Here is a 25,902-nt window from a genome sequence, read left to right as displayed (position 1 = left end):
TTCAGGTTTTATAGAGATAATTATATTTCTTGGTGTGGTTGTTGAAAGATAAACACTTTATGATACTGGTTTCTTCACCTGTTCTCAAGTACATTTAATTAATATGTATTCAAAAGTTTACGTCCGCACTGTTTATCTATGCATGTTTTAAATTAAATCTTTTTCCTTTCTTTTAATTTTATTTTAATGATCACATTTTTACTTTTTCTTTTGATTGTTTCTTTTAATTTTTTATGTAAAGCACTTTGAATTGTCTCTGTACATGAAGTGTGCTATACAAATAAACTTGCCTTGCCTTCTTGGACTCACATTTTTTATAGGCCTATCAAGCACAGAATTTTGCCACCATAAATCATTTTCTGAACATTTCATTTTTCTCTTTGTCTCTCCATTATTTGACCTTGTCCACATTTTTCCTGAACTTTAACATTGTAACCCTTTAAAGAATAACATTTTCACAAAAATAAAAAAATGATACCCTGATTGCAAAAAAATTATATTTGTAGTTATGAGTCACAACATCATCATATCACAAATTATGGGGGAAATCTTAATACCATTTATCCTATTTATTATTATTCTTCCATCCCATTTATTCTCTGTGAGATAAAATGTAAACATTTAAAATTACAGAAACTCACTAACACTAGGGCGTGCAAAATGAGTTCTCTTTTGGTGTGTGAATGTGTGTGTGAATGGGTGAATGGGTCTGTGACTGTGAAGCGCTTTGGGCCCTTGAAGGAGGGTAGAAAGCGCTATACAACTATACGCCATTTAACATTTCTGTTTTTACTTTGGAACTTTTGGAGTAACAGCTTTGGTTCATATGGTCGCCCCGCCATTAAACCCCAACCACAATTTAAGGCCTTTAAAAACAGGGTTTATACACAAGGATAAATGTGCACAAACATGGGACAAATGTGACTTCCCTGGGTTTTTGCACTATAACAAACTCCATTTCTTGTAACTGGTGAGTAGGTCTATCACAGCTCCAGATGTGACTCTTTCATCTCCTCATGGTGGCTCCTTGGCTAAACATAAAATAAGTAAATAAGTAAAATAAGGAAGACTGCTGACCCAGCCATGTCGACCATAAGAGTCAGCAGCTCCCGCTAATGCTGCATAACAGAAATCTACCTATTCAAAAAAACAAAGCAAGCCCGCAAACCACCACCCTATTGGTGGTATGATATAGTAGTAGTTATGTTGAAAGTCATTCACAGAAACAAACAAACAACAACAACTGTTTCCCTCTTTATTTAATGACCATATATCTATAACAAGGTAGTGAGATGAGCAAGATAACTTAAACAAAATTCATAAAACATCTCCTCGTTTCTTGTGTATCTACATTTTTAAATAATTCTTCAATTGACACATCTATCTTTCTATGGCTGTGACTGCAGTAGTCACACTAACAGATACCTGTCATTCAGGGTAAAATGCTGTTCTATTTTATTATCTTCTTGGGGGCGGGGCTCCTCGACCTCTACCTCTACCTCTACCCGGCCCAGGCTGAGGCCCCATGGCATTCCCAGGAGGCCCCCCTCTAGGGCCAGGACCACGGCTCACTGGCCCTCTGGGGTTTGGTGAAGCCAGGGACACCTCCTTGTGCAGATTCACACCTGCTGTCCCTGGTTTCATTTTGGTAGGCTTGCTGCCCTTTTCTGGTGCTGCGTCTGCGATGACAGGCAGAAGACAATGAAGGTTTCAGATTAAATCTGGTAATTTGCAGAAATTAAAGAACAGAATTGGGGAAAAAAATCATGCTTTGATGTCACATTAACTATTCTATGTAAGCAGCAGTGTGAGTTTACCAGTAGGAGGTTTCTCCTGAACTTGAGGTTTAAAGAGAGACTTGTCAGGTAGCAAGTCTTCCAAGTCCTTCATCATTTGATTGGTGCTGTCTTTGTTGTTTCTGCGGTTCTTCTCTTCATCTCGAGCCTGAAAAAGGAAACCAGTAAAACACAAGTTCCCTTTTTTATTAAAAAAAAGAAAAAATATATAAAATGTAAAGAAACTAGAACACTAAAACTAGCCATTTGCATCTTCTTTTTAAGATCAGTGTTTGCTTGCTGGTATCCCTTTGACACTGTGTTTAGATAGTAGATGGCCAACCTGTGGGAAAAGCATAAATACTTAGACTGGAAACTCATGGATGAATGCAGGATTGCCTCTGTGTGTTAAGGACACAGCAGTCAATAACTAGAAAAAATAAGAAATACCTAATATGCATATGCAAACGCTTAACCTTTTTTTTTAATGGCACTTACACCATTAGGAGGATTGCAGGCATGATGAGTCCAGGGTTACTTGCGTAGGTTAAAATGTTTCCTATGAAAGCAGGTAGATCCCGGCTTATAGTTTCCAAAACCACATCATACATCCTGTCCTGTCCGCTGGAGAAAAGATTGTAAAAAAAAGTTTTTGTTAAGATAAAAGATAGTAAATTTAAATAAATAAGTACTTTTTTTAATCCTCTCAATGGGATTTTTATTGGAAAACTGTAGCATTGATTGTCTTTGCAATTTCTATTTGAATTACATACATCTAAAATCAATGATCACTAAAAGAACTTTAAAAAATTAATCAAGTAATTACGTTAAATTGAACAATTAAATCAAGTTTCGTTTCTCTTCCTGACTTGTCGTGGCTCTACCTTTACATAGCATCGGTGTTGTGAAAGCGGTTATCACTTTCTAAATTTCGAACATGAAACCTTTCGGTTTGATGTCAGTATGAGTGACAGGTGTGCCTCGTTGTGTTATCTAACCACCCATCAGGATGTCTTGGTTCCTGAACGTCTCATTAACCAGGACACATAACATGGCCCGTTCTGTAAATTTTGTAATGAGTATTTCTAAGTTCTCAATCACAAGGATGCTTCATGTTTTGTGTTTCAGCTCTGATCTACTGACCTGAATGGCCCACAGTCAAACGATGGAGGCAGGGTCATGATTGAGTAGATAACAGGAAGCAAACTGAGGAACAGCACCAGCAGCAGCAAGGCCATATAGAAGTTGTTGGACCGCGAGGCCTTGAAAACTCGCTCGTGAGGAACGTTAGAGGACATCACTGCCCAGCACTGGAAGTACATAGACGTCAGGAGGCGTAGCACATTCACACCCATGAGGCCTGGAGCATAAAACACCCCCATCCTGGAGATGACAGCAGAAAAAATGTCTTTATCATCAGCTACTTTGGATGCTTTATTTAAGGAGACACTCCAATAAAAGCATATTTTTTGTGTTTTTAACAGCATTTTTACCTATAATGTAAAGAAGATTGAGCTTAAAATTGCATTTATGAGTAATTCTTTATCCAAATAGTTGTGAATGAGGAGCAGATGAAAAGATGCCGTTAGAAAAAGCTTGTAGCCGTGACGTATAGAAGCTACAATCGGCCACAAGTTCTCTGCTATGCTCCATTCTGATACATCCACTTGCAGATAAATAAATCAATGAATGTCTTTGCTTTCCTCACTTGAGCTGGCATCTGGTTCAAAACTGTACCGCTGGATAGCTCTGACTTTGCTCACCATTTTTTTTGCACCGTTAAAAATAAGTTGTGAGGGGCTTTAAGCTAGAAGGAGAGATTGTAAACAAAGGGATGATGGGAAATGAAGGGTGTCTTACTCCAGCCCAAAACTCAGAGGCCAGTTTCTAATGAACTATTGCCACTATTTAGAATCTATGTCATAGAAAACAACACTGTTTTTTTTTTATTTTGCAAAAAAAAAAAAAGGCACAATTATAAATAAAAGGTCACTGTAAACGGTTTCAAAATAGATCAAAAGATGACTGGAGTGGCACTTTAACCACTTATTTTTTTCTTAATTTAAGCACCACGTGAACTCACCAAATCATCCCTTGATTAAAGACAAGTCCAAGCACATTTCCACTGATGTCAAACTCTGCATAGGACGGCTAAAATAAACACAACAGTATTATTAACATGCTCCATTGTATTATTAAGCAGCAATCAATACACCTTGCACTCTTTGTGCTCCTGTAATTAAAGTTCTTGTCTCCCTCTATGGTTTCCGTCAGGGTTTGATATCAGGTTGATCTAGATCTTGTTATGCTCTTCCTACATGGTGCCTGATAGGTGAGTTACATAATGGAAAAACAGTTCTATATTAATGTTTACCACACTGACTGTAACTGGGTGAAGTTTGCATTTAGCAACATGGATACAGAGACAAGTTGCAGTTTCTGAAAAGCATAAGTGGGGACTGATTATATCATAAAATTACACATTTTTCTTTTCGAAATAAATAAAAATCAACATGCATAATGGATGCATGGAAAAACATGACACACACAATACATTAAGTCTTAATACTCACAAATCCAGCTTCCAGGTCCCAACACCAGCAGTAGTTAAGGAAACGGACAATTACAGCTCGTGCAAAGTCCCCAACCAAAATAGTCAAAAAGGTAACCTGCACATCTGACACCGTCAACTTTACAAACTCCTAAAGAACAGGTGGAAAAAAGCACACAAACAAAACAAACATGCAAAATTAGAGCCTCTTGACAAATCAGATAAAGAGTCATTATTTGTTCATAGCAAGTCTTTGATTCATAATCTTGCCACGGACGATTCCAACTGCCGTCTCCCAGCAGGGTCCTCGCACAACATCAGCTGGAGGGATATTTAGAGGAGGCACATCTGTTGTGTTGTGGAAGGAGCTGTAGTTGGCATAGTACTCCTGATAAGCCCATTCCGTGGCATTTTTGACCGCTTTCTCATCTAACATCTATAGCAAAAAGAACAGGGAATAAATCAGGTAAATAAACAGGCAAAAGTGTTGATTTGTTGAATTGTTTGAGATGCAGAAATTATTTTCCTTAATAAATATTACACTTGTGTAGAAAACGGATAATTTCAATTAGACATTTTAATAAATAATATCAACATACAGTATTTTATTCTTTTCATAGCTGTTTAATATATATAATTTTTAATCAATCTTGTCACAAGCGGAGTCCATTCTTGAAGTGCATTTAACATTTATGTAACACTAATTACACCTGTCAGTAACCAAAAGTCAAATAGAACTGCATCACTACCTGTAAACATTTTTTATAAGAATTTTAGTATTGCCAATCATGTAAGCTTACAGCTTTTAAAAGACTCATGTCACATTATTGCTAAGTGGTCAGAACTAATATTATAATATTCAGAGGCATGTCAAGAACCGTCAGTGAGGAGAAGGTTCCAATATCCAGTGGTCCAGTTATGTTCTAAAGGGGTCAATTATGAGACCTTTTTAGCCTTATCTATTAAATAATGACAGAATGTGGTTGAAAGATCGAACCTTTATTGGTGAAGTTTTAAATATGCAATAGAATATTTTCTGTTTTTACATGTGTTTTTGAGTGTCATCTAAAATATGGAGGGTTGTTTTAAAATACAAATATGATAAAACTTTACTTCATTTGAAAATAGAATTTTTTTGATCGTCTGGCATACCTTGGCATTAACCTCATCAAAGAGGGCAAACAGGAATGTGTACAGATTTCCAAGGAAAAGGGCAAAGATCCTCCCCAGCTGCCACTTCAGAGCAATACGAGGATGATAATCTTCCAGCTCTGCGATTGTTTCAAACAGAGGGGGACACACCAGTCCCAGAAGAGACATCACAAACTCCACCTGATGACACGAACAAGAGGAGTTACCATTTCTCCTTTACATTTCTTTCTTTTATAAAAGTTCTTCGTATGACTCTTTCAACAAAATGTCACACTTAATTAGTTTGACCTGATTTTTTTAAGCTTTAGGAAAATGCTGCTTACAAAAGCATTAACCTACTAGTATTCTTACATTTAAATATTTATGACATACTAAACAAAAATATCTTCACAGAAGTGTTCAGAACCTACCTCGTTTTTTTGAAACCACGTCAGAGATCTTGGATCCAACTTTGCAAAGTCCTGTGACCGTTTCACCACAAAATAGATGAGATATCCGCTGCCACCAAGGCAACACAGAATCATGAAGTTTGCCAGGACCCGCAGGAACCGTCGAAGATGTATGTTTTCATCTTTCTGGTTCTCTTGTTCATCCACAATGGACTCCTACAGTTTTTAAGTAGGTAAACAATATTGTGAAACAACAGTAGAAATCTCTCATCATCTAAAAATGTGCATTTTAATGCATGTTGTTGGTGTTATTTGCAAACTTATTTCAAAAGAATGGATTATGTATTGTTCCACTTTCCTTTTTTGAAAAAAAGTCATGGTAGCAAATAATGAAGGTCAGAATCTGAACAGGATTTAATATTATGCTTCATGGTTGAAGCAAAAATGCTACTCTAGTTAACTGAGAGTAATCTATGAGCATTACATAGCACAGTACATGAAAATATATTATATATTCTGGTTCATTTCAGCTGCTTTATTCTTTCTTTTTCTTTTTACTTTTTTTTCCCCCTAAGAGAACCCATGGTGACTTTGGTGTCATAGAAAACCACCAGAAATGCATTAAATGATCTACATGGTTTATTGTATATTCCATATAACTATATTTTTTTAGGAAAAATGGGTCTGGGTCTTCAAAAAATAAACCTAATAAAAACTAAAATAATAGCTTCAAATGAAAAAAATACAGACAATGGAGAATTCAATGCAGTCTCAATAAATAATCACTACCAGCTGATAGAAAGGAAGATGAAGCCATGAGATTTGGATGGTAAAATGTTACTAGTTATTTGTTTATTTCTATCCACTTATGACCTTATTTGGCCTAAACTATCAGAAAACTATCTTAATTAAAAAGGAGAATTTAACCTTTGAAATTCTCAGAAAACACTAGAGTGTTGTCTACTCAGTTTACCCCTGTTTTAACCTTTCTGCTATCCTTTGGGGTCCAGATGACCCCACCTTACACTGATGTGTTATCCCTTACATGACAAGATGGACAGGATTTCATGTGATTCAGTGAAAATCAAAAATCCTCGGAAAAAAAAAAGTTTAAAATCAAACACGTCAGAACAATGCAACCATTTTTCAAACATCCAAATAAACCAGAAGGACATTTGATTTCTTTACAGGCTCTGTGATCATCATCCAACAAACACATTCTCCTCAGGCTAACCTTGAAGCTTGTAGTGATGGAGGCGTACTTATTGTCTGCAGTCTCCGGGTTTCCTATCAGGAAATCCCAGCTGGTGAACATCTTCCAGCTGAAGGTGAATTGTCCTTCATCTCCACCATCTCCGCCTTCGTTGGAGTTACGAGCCATCCTTGAGGGAACAAACGCTTGTCAACATCCTGATGAGATGCACATTAACCGTCTGCTTTTGTGCTTAGTGCATACATTCTAATGACAACCATCAAGCTGTATCCAAATATTCCAACCCCAGTAAGCAGGTAGGACAGAGGGAGCCTGAACTTCAGCACTCCGACAGTTCGCTCATTGTTGTAGTATCCATAAAACATGAAGGAATATTTAGCATATCCCTGTTAGAAACAGAAACACGCGTGAAGGAGTCAACATTGTGGTTCATAGTAGTGAAATAAACTCAGAGTAAATATCTAAATCTATGTATGATCACAATGTGGTAGCATTTCCATATACACAATGGTGAAAAAAAAAGATTTATGTCGATTGTTGGTGTTCTTTTGAGACCCTCACACCAAAATCAAAGAGCACAGAGTAGTCCATGGCTGTCTCTTGCTCGGCCCTAGGCACAGTTTTCCTCGGAATAGAGCCATATGGAAGACCCATCATCACCTAAACACAGACAAGAGGGTTAAAGGTGAAAAGTTCATACTTCCAGACACAGTTACATGAGCTTAAATAGACTGTGGGAGAAGAACTGCACCTCAGGGAGAACCACCAGTCCAAACATGAGCCCAAAGAGGATCAGATTCAAACCATACATCCACCTCAGAAAAAGGAAGTAGGATGCCACAGATGACCCAAAGTGACCTTTAGGTGAACAAAGAACTTTATTAATCCAGAAAATACTTCTTGTGTTTCTAATATATTGTTACTTACTTTCCACTTCTTTTATCTTCCTCTCCCAGGGAATACAAGCTGTTTTGAAGTTCTCAAAATCACGTTTAAATTTGATAAATTTCTGTGGGGGGAAAAAAATAACTATGCTCATCACAGGTTTGAAATAAAAAATAAAATGATTAAAAAAATACAATCATGAATGTAAACAAGCTTATTACCTTGGCCATCATGATCTTGAATGCGTAGAGCTTTCGACCTTTTCCTTTACCAAGGGCTCCTTCAAATTTTTCTACAAACTCCTGAGCTTCCCTGAGTGATTTTTCACAGAAAACAAACAAAAAAGGCCTTTAGAGACATAAATCAAACCCTGTTTCGCTGCTTTAGAGAATACACCCATTGAGTTCAAGTCTGGACTTGAACAGCAAAACCAAGCAGCGGGTTTGTTTACAGATGATGATGTCTTACACATGTTCTGAGAATCAGAGGGACGATCTGCCAACAAGCAACAAGCTAATCAGCCACAACAACATTCATTAAACAGTGTCAGGCTCATGAAAAAGTAAAAACGGCTCACCGATCCCGTTCTTATCAGGAGCTTATCTACATTGATCTGTACATGCAGAAACATACCCACTGATCTAACTCTGTCTTTATCTGACCTCCACCTGCATTTGCATTTATCCAGAGTTCCTTTGAGAGCAAACACCACCCACAAATGAAGACGTTTGAGAAGTGGATTTGTGTTTACTTCAGGATGATGAGTCTCTTCTTCATGCGCCAGGGTTTGTTCCTCAGCGTGGCGATCAGTTTCTTCTTCTCCTCCACCTGCTCCTTCAGGGCCTCGATCTCCCCCTCTGACAGCTGGTCCTCCTCATTCTCACTGTCAGAGTTGTGAGAGTCGGAAGAGCTGATAGAAGGAAAACGTGTCACTTTTCTCTTTTGCAAGCAAATAAATAAACCTCAGCACCTTAAATGACTGATAAATTAAAAGATATCAAAGAACAACAGTAGCAAGCATCATTTTTTTTCTCTAATCAAAACAATCAGTCAAGCAGGTATGAAAGCACTAACATAAATAACGTTAATGAGCTTCTAACTAATAAACAAACATGCACAACTTAAATTTTTAAATGCTTTATCGAACTATAACAACATTTCAGTCTTAAGCAAAAATTTTGGTGTGACTTGATTTTCAGAAACTCAATGTCAATAAAAAAAATGTTCAAGACAGTCTTATTTTCATGGTTTTCTATTAAAACATGATATGGTCCAAAATAAAGCTTGTTTTAAAAATATAAATACATGACATATTAGTTTGTATCATTGTTTATGCTGGAAAATAAGGCATATACATAAAAGCAGTTTGTCCAACATGATAAATGTCCTTAAAAAGTCTGTTTTACAATTTAACATTTATTGTAATACTGACTTTTTAAACCTGATTTTGAGCCTTTCTTTTGTTTATTTTTTATGTTTTCTTTTTTTTCCTCATCAATTGGCAAATATTTTGTACTTGAATGACTGAAACCAACATTTTCAGCCCTTTCATGTTGTTCAAGCAGGAGTTTTAACTCTCCCACCAGAAAAATATCTCTGATACAGTGCTTGGAAGTGCTTTTTTCCCCTCAGGCAGAATTCTCTTGTTGTCTCTTGACTCAGATCTAAATAATGTATGAGCAAAGAGCTTGCATCATCTATTACAAAAGCCAAACCCTGAAATAATCATATTTTATTGTCCCTTTCCTGGAAATGTTTGCAAATTTGCTGATTTTTTTACATGCATTTTGCCCAGATAAAATATCAAATGTATTGAAAAAATGAGTGCCAAATAGCCATTTCTTTTCATCCAAAGATTTTAACCATTTTGACTTTGACCATAAATGAGCAAATGAATGAAAGTCATGCATGAGGGTGTATGGAGACAGATGAAAAGGGTTGCGGCATGCCGAGTACTGCACCTGTTCCCCTTCTTATTCTTCTTGTCCTTACTCTCCTCCACTTTTCCTTTTGCATTTTCCTTTTTATCCTTATTCTGCTCCTCTTTCTGTGTTTTGGACGCGGCTTTGCCTCTTGTTTGCCTCCTGCTCCCCTTTTCTTTTCCACTCTCATCATTACTGTCCTCCTTATCACTTTTCTTCTTAGAGGTTGTTCTTCCTCTTCTCGTTGCTGTTTGTCTTTTCCCCTTGTCTTCATCCTCCTCATCCTGGTCGCTGTCTATGGGCTTGGGCCTCTTCCTCCGTCCTCTGCCCCGCGGTGCCTTATCCTCATCTTCATCCTCATCCTCTTCTTCTTCAATTGTCAGCTTGGCCTTGCGTTGTGATTTAGCTCTTCTGTTTTGAATCCTTTTTCTCCTGGCCTCATCTGAAGGAAACACACAGGAATGTTCAAGAAAAAGCTCAGACTTGCAACCTATAAAAGTTTATATATTGTTGCTTAATTAACTCACCTTCACTACCACTGTCAAACTCAGCATCCACATCCATTCCAACTGAAATAGACAAGTCACCACAAAACATTTAAACAGAAAAAAACTCCCATTGAATGTGATATCGTCCACACTCTTATAAAGACTTCAATAAGCAGAATAAGACAAATAAAAGTCTTTCTCACCATCTTCAACCTGAATTATGGAGCTATTTTTCCTTTTTGGTGGCATTTTTCTGATCTCCTCATATGTTCTTCTTCTCCTGTGAGTCCGCCACTGCTGATGTCATTTAACCCGACCTATGAGTCACTCAGTGCCGGCAGCTTAATCACTCTGAGGATACAATGCCAAAAGCCCAGCATACAAAGCCACGCGGACGCACACACACAGGTACACACAGTCAAACACAGGAACCGGTGTGCATCTGTTTAAGCTGCTGAATACTGGGCTCCTTGACGACAGTCAAAGACACCAAGGCATTAGATGTTAATTAGAAGGCCCGGAAAAGAACAGACTACAGGACAATGGACTTGTCAATCAAAATGTGAAAAGATACTCGGCAGAAGAGAAAATATACATTAAGGTATTACCTAATGTTTTTTAAAAAAATTAGTAAAAACTTCAAAGATGTATATTTATATTCTTACTAAACTATATATTTTTTCTGCATTCCCACTTCATAAAACTTCTACCAAATTTAACAGCCACAGTTGCAGTACTACAGATATCTAAGTTTTAGTCAGTTTAAAGTAATTTATGTTCAGCCAAATGACTTTAAAACTTTTTATAGCTTATTTTTTATGATAACTTTTATAGCTTTAATAAATAATAAATAAAAGTTTTATCTAAAGCATTTATTTTGCATCGGTAAAGTTATCTTGGGGTTGTGAGGGGCTGTAAGCTAGTGGGAGAGAGTGCAAGCAAAGGGATGATGGGAAATGGGGGTGGGCTTACTCTACACCAACTGTCACACCCAAAACTCAGAGCCAAACTTATGATGAACTCCTGATGCTCTGCAGAAATGTGTCTAAGACAACAACACAGTTTTATTTTATTTTATGGCTAAAAAAGCATAATCATAATTAAACGACGCCTGGAAACACTTATAAAAAGGATCAAAAGATGATCGGAGTTGAACTTTAAGAATTCAAACATAAAAAACATGTGCAACTGGCCTTCAATCCTTTTAAAAAATGTCTCTTATCACCATTTTACAATTAACCACTTACTGGTTAAAGTTTATAAACATAAAAACAATAAATAAAATCCTGGTTCTTAACATTCTTACAACCTAAAAAGGGTAAACAATTCCACATCAGTAACACCCTTTAGAACTCCCCCTGTTGGACTAAATGTCTCAGAGCAGGTAGAGAATCATGTGAGTAATCAGATAATGGGTTGATAGGATCTTTCTTTCATGCCCAGCAGCACACAGTCCAATCAAACACGAGACACATGATACGTTTTTTTATCAGACATCTCAGATACACAATGAGAATTTAAATGACTGTTTTGTACTCATTAAACTGCATCCATTTTAAAGGGTGAATAACTGATCAGTCGCTGTGTTTGGAGCTCCAACACTTTATGAAAATTAAGCCGTCCATAACATCTTTTTTTGACAAATGACTCTAAACTGGTGGTAGACAAAATTGGACAAAGAAAAAAAAAATACATTAATCTAAGCGTAATAAAAAGTTTTATAGTTTTAAAGAAATAAAAAGCTGAATATCCACTTTGCTTTAAAACTTTTGAACACATTATTTTTATAGTTAGAAAAGAATACACAAATGGACATCATGCTCATTTCTTTTTTTAAATCCAAACATGAGTCTCTCTGTAAAGTGCTTTGCTGTGCGTTCCTTTCCATTCATTCAGTGTCTCTGTAGGCTCGGTGCCCGGCGGATCATGGTTTCGTTTTGCAGAGGGAAATTGGGCAGATATCCTGGGTTCCCGTGGCTCCTGTGGTTGATGGTTCTTGGGACTCTTGTGGCTGGTTGCATCTCTCTGGCTGAAGGAAGAAGGTAGCATATATTCTTATTGTAATAAAACCTCTGACAAAATTGTCTTCTCAATCAGCTAAGAAAAAATGTTGGTGTAAGAATGACTATTTATTTAAATTTTGCCAGATTTCATGCTTTTTTCATGTTTTTTTGCATGTAATTAAAATGGGAAATTAAATAATGTCCTTGTTAAAATATCAAGTGAGAGTTATTTTTTTACAGTTGATACAAAAGGAAAATTTTGGTGTGAGCAGTTTGAAGCAGCCAAAAATAAAAATCTACTGTATTTTCCAGAGTATAAGTTGCAGTTTTTTTTATAGTTTAACCAGTGGAGCCACTTATACTCAGGAGCGACGTATCTGTAATTTATTTTATTTTTTTAAGTAAGTAGGCTCATATATTCATTATTTGCTCACAATCAAAAGGGGGCCCTTTAGCAGTTGTTTCTGCTTATAACCACTACATACTGAAAAAGAGGCAATAGAGGCAAGGTTGATGAAGCGTTATGCTGGCTTTTGGCAAATTTGTTCTAACATTCCTACTCTGGAGCGACATATTTATGGTTTTCTTTCTTCTTGATTAGACATTTTTTTGCTCCTGCGACATGTGCTCGGGAACGCTGGTGCGAATTATTCTCTAGTGCGAATTGTACTCAGGTGCGACATATACTCAGGTGAGACATATACTCTGGTACGAATTGTACTTTGATGTGACATATACTCTCGTGCAGCATATACTCTGGTGTGACATATGCTCTGGTACAAATTGTACTCTGGTGCGACATATACTCAGGTGCGACATATACTCTGGTGTGAAATATGTTCTGGTACAAATTGTACTCTGGTGCAAATTATACTCCAGAAAATATGGTAACTTGAATTCTACAGTAGAAAGTAAGCCAAATTTTCATTTTTAAAAGTAAGCCAAATTTTTATTTTTAAATTCACCAAAAGACGGAAAAAAAAACTCTGGTTTAGATTTATAGGTTTTGTACATATATTTAACACTTTTTTTAGTTTTAAAAATAAAATATTACTTTGCATTTCTTCTCTCAAAAAGTTGCTATTACAGTACTTGACGTTTAATATTTTTCCATTCATAAAAACTCTTGCAACTTTCATGTATTCATTTTTTCATCAGGTCTTGTAAGATCTTACCCTGCTGACCCTGGTATGAAGCATTGTTGTTTCTCTGATGGCCTGCAGACTCCAGTGCAACCTTTCTTGCCTCCTCCAGATCCATTAGTGCTTTTTGTGCGGCCTTCTTGTTTTTCTTCTTGTTTTCTTCATTTTGCTTTGAAAAAAAAAAAGAAAAAAAAACAAAGATCATTATCCTTTGCTGCTCTCTGCTGGAGCAGTCACACTAGCACAGCCGCTGTGGTCCGATGTTTGCTGTTTGACCTTAAGAGGTCTTGCAAATTGTTGATTGTAGTTGGTAAAAGCAAAATAATTTTCAATATTTTCATTACCATTTGAAGTTTTTTCTTCAGTTCCACATTTGCTTCTTTGTAGCTTTTAGATGTAGATTGCAGGTAATAAATGGCCAATCTGGGATATAAATTGACATATTAATATGAACAGAACCCATAAATCCCTACCACTAAAAATATATGTATAACACTAAATATAAATACAAAGAAAATGAGTGTTATAGTATTCTGATGACTCACACCATAAGTAATATGAAGGGCAGCACTAGACCAGGATTGGAAGCATAGCTGAACACTTTACTGAACCAGGCTGGAAAGTCAGACTCCAACGTCTCTTGGATCACATCAAACATCCGGTTCTTGCCGCTTGTGAGGAGACAAAGATCATAGAAACTCAACAAATAATCTCTAACATATTATGAAATTCTCATTGATACCTGAAGGGTCCACAGTCAAAGGAAGGGGGGATAGTGACAATGGTGTAGATAGCAGGCAGAGTGGAGAGGAAGAGAATGACCAGCAGCATGGCCATGTAGAAGTTGTTAGAGCCTGAAGCTTTGAAGACTCGCTCCTGTGGCACATTGCAGCACATCACAGCCCAGCACTGCAGGTACATGGACACATGCAGCCGCAGGACGTTTAAGGCAGGCAGGCAGGGAGCGTAGAAGGCCCCCATCCTGCAAGCAAACACACGCTTTGTGTTATGTGACATTCATCCACACCAGCTTAATTAGTGCATGATTCAGCTCCAGGTACTGATTGAGGCATAAAATGTACTCTTGCCATATCATTCCCTGATTGAAGATGAGGCCCAGGACGTTCCCGCTGACGTCAAACTCAGAGTAGGATGGCTTAAAACAGAGCATTCAGTTGTTTCCATATTTCAAATAAATTCAAAAGAAGGTTGACACATTTTAACATGAATGGAGGAAAGAACTTACAAATCCAGCTTCAAGGTCCCAGCACCAGCAGTGGTTCAGAAAACGTACAAGAACGGCCCGTAAGAAGTCCCCAATCAGCAGCGTGATGTAAGTCGTCATGGTATCAGAGATGATCAGCCGAACAAACTCCTGCAAAAACATATCAATTAAATATGACTCAACAATTTTTTTCCCCAACTTTAAGTGAACATGGAGTGGATAGATTTTCCTCAAGTGCTAATTTTGCTCAATTAATCAAATATGAGCTTCAAACCCAGCTGTTTTTAAAGCTAACACAGATAGAATAGAATAGAATAGAATAGAATAGAATAGAATAGAATAGAATAGAATACAATAGAATAGAATACAATAGAATAGAATACAATATAATAGAACTTTATTGATCCATCAAGTGAAAAATTACCCTTTTACTTAAGTAACAAAGGCATTAATAGACTTTTTTTTCTCTATATCACATTGATAAACAAAAAGAAAAAATAAAACTTTGTGAACATCAACAAATGTAGGTTTCTTAGTTCAAACACAAATAACAACTACAATTACTTAGCTGATAATCCACAAGAAACTGTATAAAAACTGTAAAGGAACACTCATTATTGTAGATAGAATCAAACATAAATTAGAAAGTAATGGTTGGAGACTAAAGAAAATACGTTTTTTGATCAAAACTGAAAGTTACTGTGGTAATAAATGTATTTTCATCAAAGTAGAATAAATATAAAAACACAGATAAAAGTTTGCTTATATATTGATATATTTGTGACTTAAATGTTACCTGGTTCCCAATAAGATGCTTCTGCATTCATAAATATCTGTGATTTAACTTGTTTTTTTCTCTCTTTCCACTCACGTGTGCGCTGACCTGGCCTACCATGGTCTCCCAGCAGGGTCCTCGGGGCACATCAGCAGGGTGGATGGTGATGGGTGGAGCGGTGAAGTTTTCTGATACTGTACCATTATAAAGACTTGCTTCCCACATGGTTATGTTAAACTTTACTATTTTTTCCTCATCTCTCTAGAAAGGAAAAACGGTCAAATTTGCATAAATAATTCTGAAGCGATATTTATTCATACAAAAAGTCTCACTTTAACATTAATCTCATCCATGAGTGCAATGATAAAGGTGTACAGGTTTCCCAAAAAGAGGGCGAAGATGCGACCCAGCTGCCACTGCAGGGCGACACGTGGATGGTAGTTCTCCAGGGTGCTGATGACGTCAAAAAGCATGGGGCAGAACATCCCCAGCAGTGACATGACCATGTTCACCTGAGTAGAGGAAGCACAACAAGCTCAATAATTTAGTGTTTAGGTTTATTTGTGTGTGGAATAGCATATCATTTTTTACTCATTTGAGTGAAGAAAATCCTGTCCATGTTATTACAGTAGTGTTTAAAATGTTAATTAACTGGTACCAAGCAGTAGTAGTAGTTTTTCTCCTATTTGTATCTAATTACCAATTATAGTACTTATTCTAACTTTCCATGTTGGGTAACTAACAAGAGATTATAAAAGAAAGGTGATACTTAAGTTTCTGTATGTTCACAGAAAATGTGTTTTTAGAATGTGCCCACAAGCAGGGACGTACTTACCATTAGGCAAAGGTAGGGAATTGCCTGGGGCCCCTAACATTCTGGGGCCCAGAGCTGAACACTTAATAAAAAGTGTTAAAAAATACATTTTACACTGGTTATTATCTAACTTTGTCATTAAAGAAAAAACACTCCAAATCACTAAAATGACATAATACTGGTCATGTGAAAGTATTTTGTCCTCCCCGTCCCTGTGCATCAATGGAATACTGTATATAGCAAGTTCGCCAGCAGAAAATTTTGTTTTTCCAGGTTGCTACTAATAATAAAATAAATGTGTCCACTAACCTGTTCCATAAATTTATGTTTGATCCAAATTGTTTCCTTTTTATCTACAAAATTGTTGCTTTTTTTGTATTTCCTTTTTGAAATGTTTCCAGTTTTCAACTGCTTATGAAAACATTTAGATTCTTGACACTGAAACTGTCTACTAGTGGACCAATGAAGAAGTTGTTTGACTAATATTTTAATTGATACCACCACAGCACAGAGCCCTGTTTTATTTTTCGCCTTGGGCCCCCAAACTGCTAAATCCGCCACTGCCCACAAGAAATAAAAACATAAATAATTACTAATAGTTTTTATTTAAATTGTGAACTCTGTCTGCACCTCATTTCTTTCCCACCAGGTGTGATTTTCCAAACCATCTAAGGCAAACTTTTGAGAGCGCCGCACAACAAAATAAATGAGATATCCGCTTCCAGCCAAGCAGCACAAAACCAGAAAGTTTGCCAGCACTCGCAGGAAGCGAGTCAGATGGATGTTGTCGTCCTTTCGACTTTCTTGCTCCTCTAATATTGCCTCCTGGAGACATTGCAGAGAAGAATTTTTAGTAAGAATTCAGCTGCTTAACAAAGAACCCACCATTTAGGAGCACTGACCTTAAAGCTAGTGGTGATGGAGGCAAACTTATTGTCTGCCGTTTCGGGGTTCCCTATCAGGTAATCCCAGCTGGTAAACATCTTCCAGCTGAAGTTGAAACTGTTGTCATCTCCAACTCCAGACTCGTTTGCATTACGAGCCATCCTTTTTTTAAAATGAAATGCAGAATTACTCTGAGCAATGCATAGCTATAACACCATCATTTTGATTAAAAAAAAAAAAAATCACTCACGTTCTTATAACAACCATATAGCTGTAAGCCACTGTCCCCACACCAACTAAGAAGTAAGACAAAGGCATGCGGAACTTGAGCCAGCCGATGGCACGCTGGTTGCTGTAGAAACCATAGAAGAGGACAGAATATTGGGCATAACCCTGTGGAGACAGTTAGAGGGACAGTTTCAGAATTTTGCACAACAAATCCTAAGAAAAAAAATTGATTCAAAACTAAACAAATATCATTCCCATTCAAATTGGTGGTTTACAACTGACCCCAAAGTCCCAGAGGACAGCAAAGTCCATGGCAGAGGCCTCCTCAGCTCTGGGTACAGTCTTTCTTGGGATGCTCCCATACGGTCGCCCCATCAATGCCTTTCAAAAGGAAGCAGCACAAAATGGATTACTTTACCCTCATCAGAAAAACAAAAAACAATTCTGTTGTATACCTCTGGAACCATAACCAAGCCGAAGGTCAGACCAAATAAGATCATGTTGATGCCATACATCCACCTTAAGAAGATGAAGTATGAGGCAACCGAGGAGCCGAAATGACCTGAGGAATCAACGTGAAAAATATCATTTTTGAGAAGATCTAAGCATCAAAGTAGAACATGAACACAAAAGAATCCTGTTACTGATCACAGCACACAGTGTGACAAAAATATCTTGGAATCTTAGGAACCATTGGAATGTTTCTGTTTCATAATGTTTAGAAAGTACATTTTTAACCAAAACCTACTTTCTATCTCTTTGATTTTCATCTCCCATGGAATGCAGGCAGTTTTGAAGTTTTCAAAGTCTCGCTGGAACTTCATCCACTTCTGATTACAGAAATTAGAAAATGATTGATCAGTCTAATATTACAGGATGTGCTAAAGTCATTATCCACTCGCCTTCATCATCATGACTTTGTATGCATAGAGTTTCCTGCCTTTTCCTTTCCCCAGAGCTCCCTCGTATTTCTCCAGAAACTCCTGAGACTCCCTGCAAGAGTGCGTGTCTTTGAAATACATCTTAACTTCACATGCACATATGAACAATTTTTTGTTTTTCTGTGAGAAATGAACGTACCGCAAAGTAACAAGCTTCTTCTTCATTGGCCAGGGTTTCCCCCTCAAACTTTGGATCAGCTTTTTCTTGTCGTCTACTGCCTCCTTCAGCTTCTCCAGCTCTTCTGGGGACAGACTCTCAGGCTTTACCTCCTCATCTTCACTGTCTTCTTTATCCTCTGAGTCTTCCTCACTCGTCTCTTGTTCTGAGCTAAGGTGTTATAGAGCTGTGATGTTCATGATATGTCACATCTACAGATGCATGAGTCACACTTCCAAAACCTTACCTTGTTTCTAAAACCTTCTTGCGCTTTTTTTTCTTCTCTTCGTGTGTTTTATCTTTTGTCCCGTGGTTCACACTCTTCTCTTTTTTGGCACTTTGCACTTTCTTCTTACCTTTTTCTGTTCTTTCTCCTGCCTCTCCTTCTTTCTCTGACCTTCTTCTTTTTTCATTTTTAATATTCTTTTTTGCTTTTGCAGTTTTTTCACTTCTCGTCTGAGCACGATCCCCCTCCTCCTTGTCTCTTTTTTTTGCTTCCTGATCCTTTTTGACTCTTCTTTTCCTTTCTTTCTCTCTTTCCCCAACTCTTTCCTCCTCGTTTTCTCTCTCTACAGATCTGGATCCTTGCCTTCTCCTCCCATTTCCCCTCTTCCTCCTGTCTTTGCTTCCATCTCTTCTTTTCTCACGGTGTCTTCTTTCCTTGTGCCCCCCTTCCTCACCACCTACGAAAGACATGATCGGCTTTCAATCAAGAAAAAGTACAAACAAATATATGAGTATTTTTCTTGTTTTGCATTCTGTTTCTTTACTTTAAAATAAAGTAAATCTTTTTCTACAATGTTGAAATGACTTTGCAATAACCAGTAATGAACAATGAACCTGAGTTGATTGTAAACAGTATAATCAAGTTAAGTTTTTATGTAACATAATTCCGACTCACCTTCAAACTCCAAGGTAATGTCAGCTGTGGAAAAAAGTGAAGCAAAACAAAAACACAAACAAAGCAAAACAGAAAATTAAGAATAAAGAATCTCTTTATGTTCCTTGTCATGTTCTCCATATAATTATATTTTTAGAAAGAGCAGAAATTCAATTTTAATAAATGAATAATTTGAAATATTTGATCTTATCAAAGATTTTTTTCTGGTTATGTCAAATGAGATGAGCAACCTCTATGAAATGTTAAACTAGAAATACATTCAGTAATCTGTAAAATATTGAATATTTCCATTTATTAATGTTTTTTTAATCTGCTTTCAGGCTGTAGTTATGGCTTCATTCTCCTCAAGAATGTTACCAGACCAACCAAGAAACACACTTTCTGGCTTTTACAAGAGTCTTTTACATAGAATAATGTCATAAATCAGTGATGCAGGACCCAACATTACACTTTACTAAATAAGCGAAAATGTGACAAAAACATGAGGAAAAGGGTAAACAGAAAGGTTAACAATTCGTAAAAGACACTAAAGGAAAAAATTGATTTAATGAGGAAAATTGCAGATAATTGGCAAAATAAATCTCTTGTGACTGGTGGGAAAATACAAAATCAGAAAAAAGTAAGAAACCAAAAAACAAATGAAAATGAAAGAGCACAATCCTCCTAAAAGCCATTCTGCTGCATCTAAATGTATTATTTTGCTCCCACAATTCATGACCACAGGTGAAAAAATGTACCTGTAGATTGAGAAACTTGTTTTTTGTCTCTGTCTTTACCCCAACATAGCCCTAGAGAGTCTGCATTACTGGTGTCTGTAATCTCCAGCTCTGACTGAAGTTTACAATCAGAAACTGCTGAGATGAAAATCAGTGATTTCAGATCTGCAAAGTGTCTTTATGAAGAGAGTCGTCAGACACAAATAAAGTGGAATGAATCATGGGAAAAGTTTGGCTATTACGGATGTTTTATCAGTCATAGAAAGAATGGAAAAAGCCACACAAATTGTAAAAAAATATATAATTTTATATTTAAAGTTGAAAAAAAAGTTAACAAAACTTTTAAGAAATCTGTCTTTTTCTGATTTTTCATATCTAAAAAAATAAGCAACGCTTATGTTCTCAGCATTGCATGAACAGTAAAATTTTACTGTCGAGTGTCTGTTAAGATTTCCAGGATTTCAACACAAAGTGCAACATTTTTTTATGCAGCACCCTGAGGAGGTCAGAAAAATCCTTTTCAGTTAAATTCAGAAAAATGGTTGCAAGACAAACAATAAACCTCCTGGATAAAACTAGACTAAAGAAATTTTAAATTCCATGTGTGGGAACACTGAGACAGCTGCTGCTGTGTCACATTTTGTTTGGACAAAGCATGAGAGGTCTTTACTTGATTTTGCTCAAAGTCAAAACTCAAACTATAATTACTAGTATTTAAATACATTGAAAAAAACATGTCAATATCTAAAAAATGTGTTAAATTCATTGCATTTTTTGAGTAAATAAATAAATAAATAAATAAATCTGCAGCCTCTGTTAATGTTGCATCACTGCAAAGCAAACAATCCCTTTCTCTGGTGATGACCTGAGCTTCTGTAGTCCTGTCCATATTTTAGCTTTGTGCCTTCCCTCTCACTGCCCAGGCCAAAGCTACCTTATTGTGCCACTGTCACTGTTATTATACTGCTGTAAAGCATGATACAGAGAACCACAAAGAGAAGCACTGACAGACTGAACAGATATTTATGTAGTCAGCCATTCGATGTGTGTCCTTAGTGTAACCGGAGTGGGCAGCTTGTGGGTCATTACGGCTGGGTGCAGCAGAAGGGCACAAAGAAGAAAAACAATGGCCTAATGAAGGGAGACGGGGTGACCAAAGAGACAGAACAGACAGCTAAGGGCCAGGGGCCAGTTCCCTGAAAGAAGCAGAATGAGCAGGAAGCAAAATGGTTTGGTCAATGTAACTGCAGATAATCTCAAAGATTGTGGTAAAACGGAAAATGCATTTAGACGTAAGAGACAAAATGAAAATATGCAGGACTGCAAGGTGGCGCAGTGGTTGGCGCTCTTGCCGCACAGCAAGAAGGTCCTTGATTCAAGTTCCAGCTGGGGGACCTGAAACAGAACCATCAATGGGGGGGGGCTTTCTGTGTGGAGTTTGGATGTTCTCCCTGTGCATGTGTGGGATTTCTCTGGAGACTCTGGCTACCTCTCACCATCCAAAAACATGTTTCATTGGTTAGTTACTCAAAATTGTCCCTAGGTGTGAATGGGAGTGTGTGTGATTGTGTCCCTGCGATAGAGTAGCATGTGGTGACCTGTCCAGGGTGTACCCTGCCTTTCCCAGAAAGTGAGCGGGTTATGGTCCGGCACCCCCACAGGGACAAAGCAGATTCAAAAATGGATGAAAATATGGCTAAATATTAGAGGTATATAATTAATCGGTTTAGTCAATTAATTGATATCTGTCCCTACAATCCAGCCAGATTGATCTGTCTGAAGCAAGCTGTTCATCGAACCGATCTATCCTGTTATTGAAATCATTTCAATATTAATAATTATTTTAAAAAATGAAAGGAAAATACAATTTGGATTGAGGCACGGTATGTTTATTAAACTATACGGTTAAAAACGATTAAGTCTCAACACACATGTGAAGGCAGCAAAAAATAATCAACCATCATTACAGTCCAAAGCGTGGAAACATTTTTGAATTTTGCAAAAACATGTGACCACACAGTGTGGAATAATGCTCTAATAATGTTCATTTTGTGTTATTTTGATGTAAAAAAAAAACAACAGTAGGTTGAACTTTATAAAACTAAAATCTGAATGGATTTACCGTTAATTATTGTTAATTTGTTTGTTTGTTCACATATTTAATTTACACTTAATTATCTTGAAAGGAATCTAGAAAACTTCACCTGCACTGTTCAAATGCAGGTATTTATCTCTGAGTCACATTGGTTGAATTTTTGGCTAATTTGTGCTGGATTGATTTTAAGTCAGTGAATCGAATCAAATGAACCAATATTGACTATGAATCTACAAATTAGTCTTTATATTTCTCGATGCCAGCATGGAATGATAAATATTGTCCTCTAATGACAGTTAATTTGCCTTCTATTTTCAAAGCACTTATAAGTCTTACCGTCATTATCAGAGGCGATCAAACTGTCCCGAGGCATCTTCCTCTCATGGTCTTGTGTCTGTTTGTTAGAAGATCCAGAATGTTCTGAACTGGCTGGAGCGGTCTCACTCAGCTCTGGGTGAAGCTCATGCAGCTCTTTCTGCCCTTTCACAGAAAGAGTGAGTGAGCACAGGTCTTATAGTGTGCGTGAGGTGAAGTTCTGGCACTCGTCGAGTATAACCTGGATGAGAAGTTCACTTTTTCCTTGCCACCCATCGACCCGAAACACGAACAATGATAAACTGGAAACCCTAGAACCACGCAATTTCACTGACAATTAATTATTCAGAAACAGTTATGATCGCCTTTATGTTTCTTTGAGGGCATTTGTCAGTGATTAGATGTGTGTAAGAGCATGAGGGGCAATTAAACAAACACGTGCTAATTATGGGGGTAGCGGGTCAAAGGAGAGATCAGGCTTCTTTGGGTTGATTGTTTCCAGTGAACCATAAAAAGAGGATTCAGGTTCACACAGAGGTTTCAGTCAAAATATAGGTGATAAATATTAAAATTAATAAAATGTCATAAAATAAAAAAGTAGTGTTATTTCATTGTCATTTAAAAAAGTACAAAAAATGAAGGTAGCAAAACAAAAAAAAAACAATTTACTAAAAAAAAAAAAAAAAAAAAAAAAACTTGGAAAATTCAAACATCGGTTCTGTACTTTTGGACTTATTGGGCCAAACAAACTACTTGCAAACCAGAACTTGTGACACAAAACAAAAACCCACAGAAATGTACTTCCTACATGCATTTAAAAAAATAAGAAATTAATGCATCAATAAACTACTCCTATTTAGAACACATTTTTAGCTATATTAGTAACTAACTAATAAACAAGTTTTAAAACTTCGATATTTTTTCAGTTAGATATATTTTCTGTGGTTTTTTTTTCATACCATATTACAGTTCTTCTTGTTGAAGTTGTTCAGGTAAAATGAAAAACAAATAAAAAAAACGTACCACTGATTTAGGAATAAACAGATAGCAACAAAACAAGCACATTTGAAGATTTCAAATTAACAGAAAAAACAAAAATAAAAACTTTTATACTATTTTATACTAAAAGCATTTCAGAGGCAAGTTTAGTGCTAATGAACCTGCAGGAGGCGCTGTTCTTTTACTTTATTACTGCACAACAGGAAGTCTCCCTCAGCTTTAATATAACGAAGAAGATTCCCATTCTAGGATAAATAATTTTGCAGCTTTTTGTTATTTTTTCATTGTAATAGTAGTAAAAAGGCTGCAGGGTCAAAACAGTAGTTACTGTGGAGTAAATCTTTGTCTACCTCAATATCAGGCCATAGAGACCAGCGAGGACACCTGAAGGGGGGACAGCGAAACAAGAACAAGATGTATCTGTCTGCAACCAGTAACATAACAAATAACACAAATGTAATTTAGTAGGAAGGATGACAATCCAGCGTTCTTTTCTGTCAGATCCACTGTGAAAATAATGCTAACAGTTTCTGCTTGTTTACATCTGTAAGAACAAACTTGGTTTAAAGTGTGGTAGCACAAACCCTAATAAAATGATTCACGAGATGCCATTCCTGCGAGATCATCCACCACTATTTGTAAGAAGTACTGTTAAGAAGTGAAACTGTTTGTGAACAACAGCAACTCAGCCATGAAGGGAAAGACCATGTAACGTCACAAGCCAGGATCTACGACTACCAATGCACGTCATGCGGAAAAGCCAGAAATGCTCGGCTGACTCCTCAGCTGACGAGCAGTAAACCTCCACAGGCATTAACAGGAGCACAAGAATTCCAGCTTCCTATTATTGTTTTCCACTTCTGCCTGTGAGGATCACTCTCCATGAAAAAGTCATATTTGCAAATCTATCTATTGGTTTATGCCAGTTGTCATGTTGGCATGACACAATCCAGACAAAGATATTTGTACACAAACAGCTAAAGAGTTAAAGTACAATCTTCCACATGTTGATTCCAATTTCAACCCAATCAAATACCTTTTAATGGACTGAAACAGGAGTTGCACGTCTGGTCTCCATGTCAAACATGAGCACCTGACCTCATTTTATGTGCTGCAGAAGGAATCAGCAAGTTCTCAGAAATTCAAAAATAGCATGGAAAACGTTCCGAGAAGAAGCTGAGGAGCAACAGGAGGAAGTGGGGCTTCATTTAAAGATATGTGTTTAAAATGAACCATCAGTTCCACTCTAATGATCAAAAAGACTTACTTTTGACTTTATTTGTTTTCCAAATTGTTAATAGTTTTGCTTGCTTTAGCAGCACAGAATAGTCAGACCTGAGTGGGAACTTAGAAAAAACATAAATCTGAGATAAACTTCTTTTAGCACATTTCCAAACTGTCACTCATTAGTCTCTGTCATTGTTGCCAGCAATTTGTCTTTATGTATTTTGACAAATATTCTGGTGTTTTCTGTTTGCTCCTTTCTTGTCCTCTTTGACCCCAACCAGTTGGGGCAGTTGGTTTGCATTTAGTCTGACTGTATTTTCCAATAAATAGGAGTTTTCCTCTAAATATTTAACCCAATTACAGGCTCAGTTTGGAGAAATACATCAAAACTCTGGCATATAGTCATTGGTCACTTATTCTGGGCAATATTAAATTAAAATGACTTGGACTGCACCGGAATGCAACATCCTTCAATATTTGTAATATCTTTGCCCTGATTTTGGCTTTTAGAATTGAACAGTACAGAAAACACACTCACATGCAGTGTGTGGGAAGTGATGACATGAATCAGTGGGTTATTTTAGGAATTGCTTGTCTTAGGTTAAAACAAAACAAGGACTGAAACGGGCTCAGTCATGTAAAAAGAGGATCACACAGTTCCTCCACCAACTTGAGGAAGTTTGACAATCTGATCTGATCTGACAATATGATGACCAAAACACAGACAGAAAACTTAGCGTGTGACTGGGTGTCATAGAAAAAACCCAGATAACCAACATGCTAGCACAGCACAATAAGACAAAAAACTGACTGAGCACATAGGAGCACAGCAATGATGTGCTGCAGTCATGAAGAACTGAAATTATCTTCTGCGCTTGGTGGCATCAAAGCAGGAAATGACAGAATGTTTTTAAGTCCATAAACAGCACAATTTGCCAAACACTAAATTTGTTTGAGGCTGTGAGAGCGACTGATTCATCTGCCTGTTATTGACATGATAAAACAGAAGAGCTGGGGAGGAAGAAAGAGAAAAGAAACATGATTAAAAACAAAAAAATCCAAAAATGTGTTAAGGTTTGAATATATATACATATTATATTCAAA

General features: G+C 36.9%; 2 protein-coding genes across 2 annotated transcripts; both read right to left on the bottom strand.

Moving 5' to 3' along the window:
- Positions 1-1,244: 1,244 nt before the first annotated feature.
- tmc2b (transmembrane channel-like 2b) lies at positions 1,245-11,053 on the bottom strand. The gene is made up of 20 exons (XM_024274985.2): positions 10,579-11,053; positions 10,415-10,456; positions 9,927-10,329; positions 8,717-8,875; positions 8,187-8,277; positions 8,008-8,089; positions 7,832-7,938; positions 7,642-7,740; positions 7,324-7,466; positions 7,102-7,249; positions 5,889-6,083; positions 5,479-5,658; positions 4,604-4,762; positions 4,349-4,477; positions 3,859-3,926; positions 2,919-3,158; positions 2,274-2,399; positions 2,040-2,118; positions 1,818-1,944; positions 1,245-1,679 (listed from the first exon to the last, which is right to left on the bottom strand). Exons 1-20 carry the CDS (start codon positions 10,622-10,624, stop codon positions 1,459-1,461), a joined length of 2,844 nt encoding a protein of 947 aa, XP_024130753.1. The 5' UTR covers positions 10,625-11,053; the 3' UTR covers positions 1,245-1,458.
- A 524-nt stretch (positions 11,054-11,577) lies between these two features.
- tmc1 (transmembrane channel-like 1) lies at positions 11,578-23,019 on the bottom strand. Its single transcript, XM_036213621.1, has 20 exons — positions 22,594-23,019; positions 19,447-19,470; positions 18,793-19,228; positions 18,528-18,716; positions 18,350-18,440; positions 18,196-18,277; positions 17,903-18,009; positions 17,730-17,828; positions 17,470-17,612; positions 17,237-17,381; positions 16,965-17,159; positions 15,853-16,032; positions 15,629-15,781; positions 14,767-14,895; positions 14,609-14,676; positions 14,263-14,502; positions 14,066-14,191; positions 13,865-13,943; positions 13,554-13,689; positions 11,578-12,404 (listed from the first exon to the last, which is right to left on the bottom strand). The coding sequence occupies exons 1-20, from the start codon at positions 22,628-22,630 to the stop codon at positions 12,268-12,270; spliced, it is 2,796 nt and encodes a 931-aa protein (XP_036069514.1). The 5' UTR covers positions 22,631-23,019; the 3' UTR covers positions 11,578-12,267.
- Between the last annotated feature and the right edge of the window lie 2,883 nt (positions 23,020-25,902).

This window comes from Oryzias melastigma, linkage group LG9, assembly GCF_002922805.2.
Source record: "Oryzias melastigma strain HK-1 linkage group LG9, ASM292280v2, whole genome shotgun sequence".
Classification (NCBI taxonomy): Eukaryota; Metazoa; Chordata; class Actinopteri; order Beloniformes; family Adrianichthyidae; genus Oryzias; species Oryzias melastigma.
Note: the sequence above shows the minus strand (reverse complement) of the source record. Positions and strands in the feature narration are given on the sequence as shown.

What these genes read in the sequence shown, in the direction of transcription:
- tmc2b (XM_024274985.2), bottom strand. Translation starts at nt 10,624, where the DNA reads ATGCCACCAAAAAGGAAAAATAGCTCCATAATTCAGGTTGAAGATG. An exon ending in CCATCACTACAAGCTTCAAG is followed by an intron (nt 6,084 to 7,101) that starts GTTAGCCTGAGG and finishes TAAAAACTGTAG; the next exon opens with GAGTCCATTGTGGATGAACA. An exon ending in GGGAGACGGCAGTTGGAATC is followed by an intron (nt 4,478 to 4,603) that starts GTCCGTGGCAAG and finishes CCTGTTCTTTAG; the next exon opens with GAGTTTGTAAAGTTGACGGT.
- tmc1 (XM_036213621.1), bottom strand. Translation starts at nt 22,630, where the DNA reads ATGCCTCGGGACAGTTTGATCGCCTCTGATAATGACG. An exon ending in CATTACCTTGGAGTTTGAAG is followed by an intron (nt 19,229 to 19,446) that starts GTGAGTCGGAAT and finishes TGTCTTTCGTAG; the next exon opens with GTGGTGAGGAAGGGGGGCAC. An exon ending in GGGACCTTGAAGCTGGATTT is followed by an intron (nt 14,677 to 14,766) that starts GTAAGTTCTTTC and finishes CTCTGTTTTAAG; the next exon opens with CCATCCTACTCTGAGTTTGA.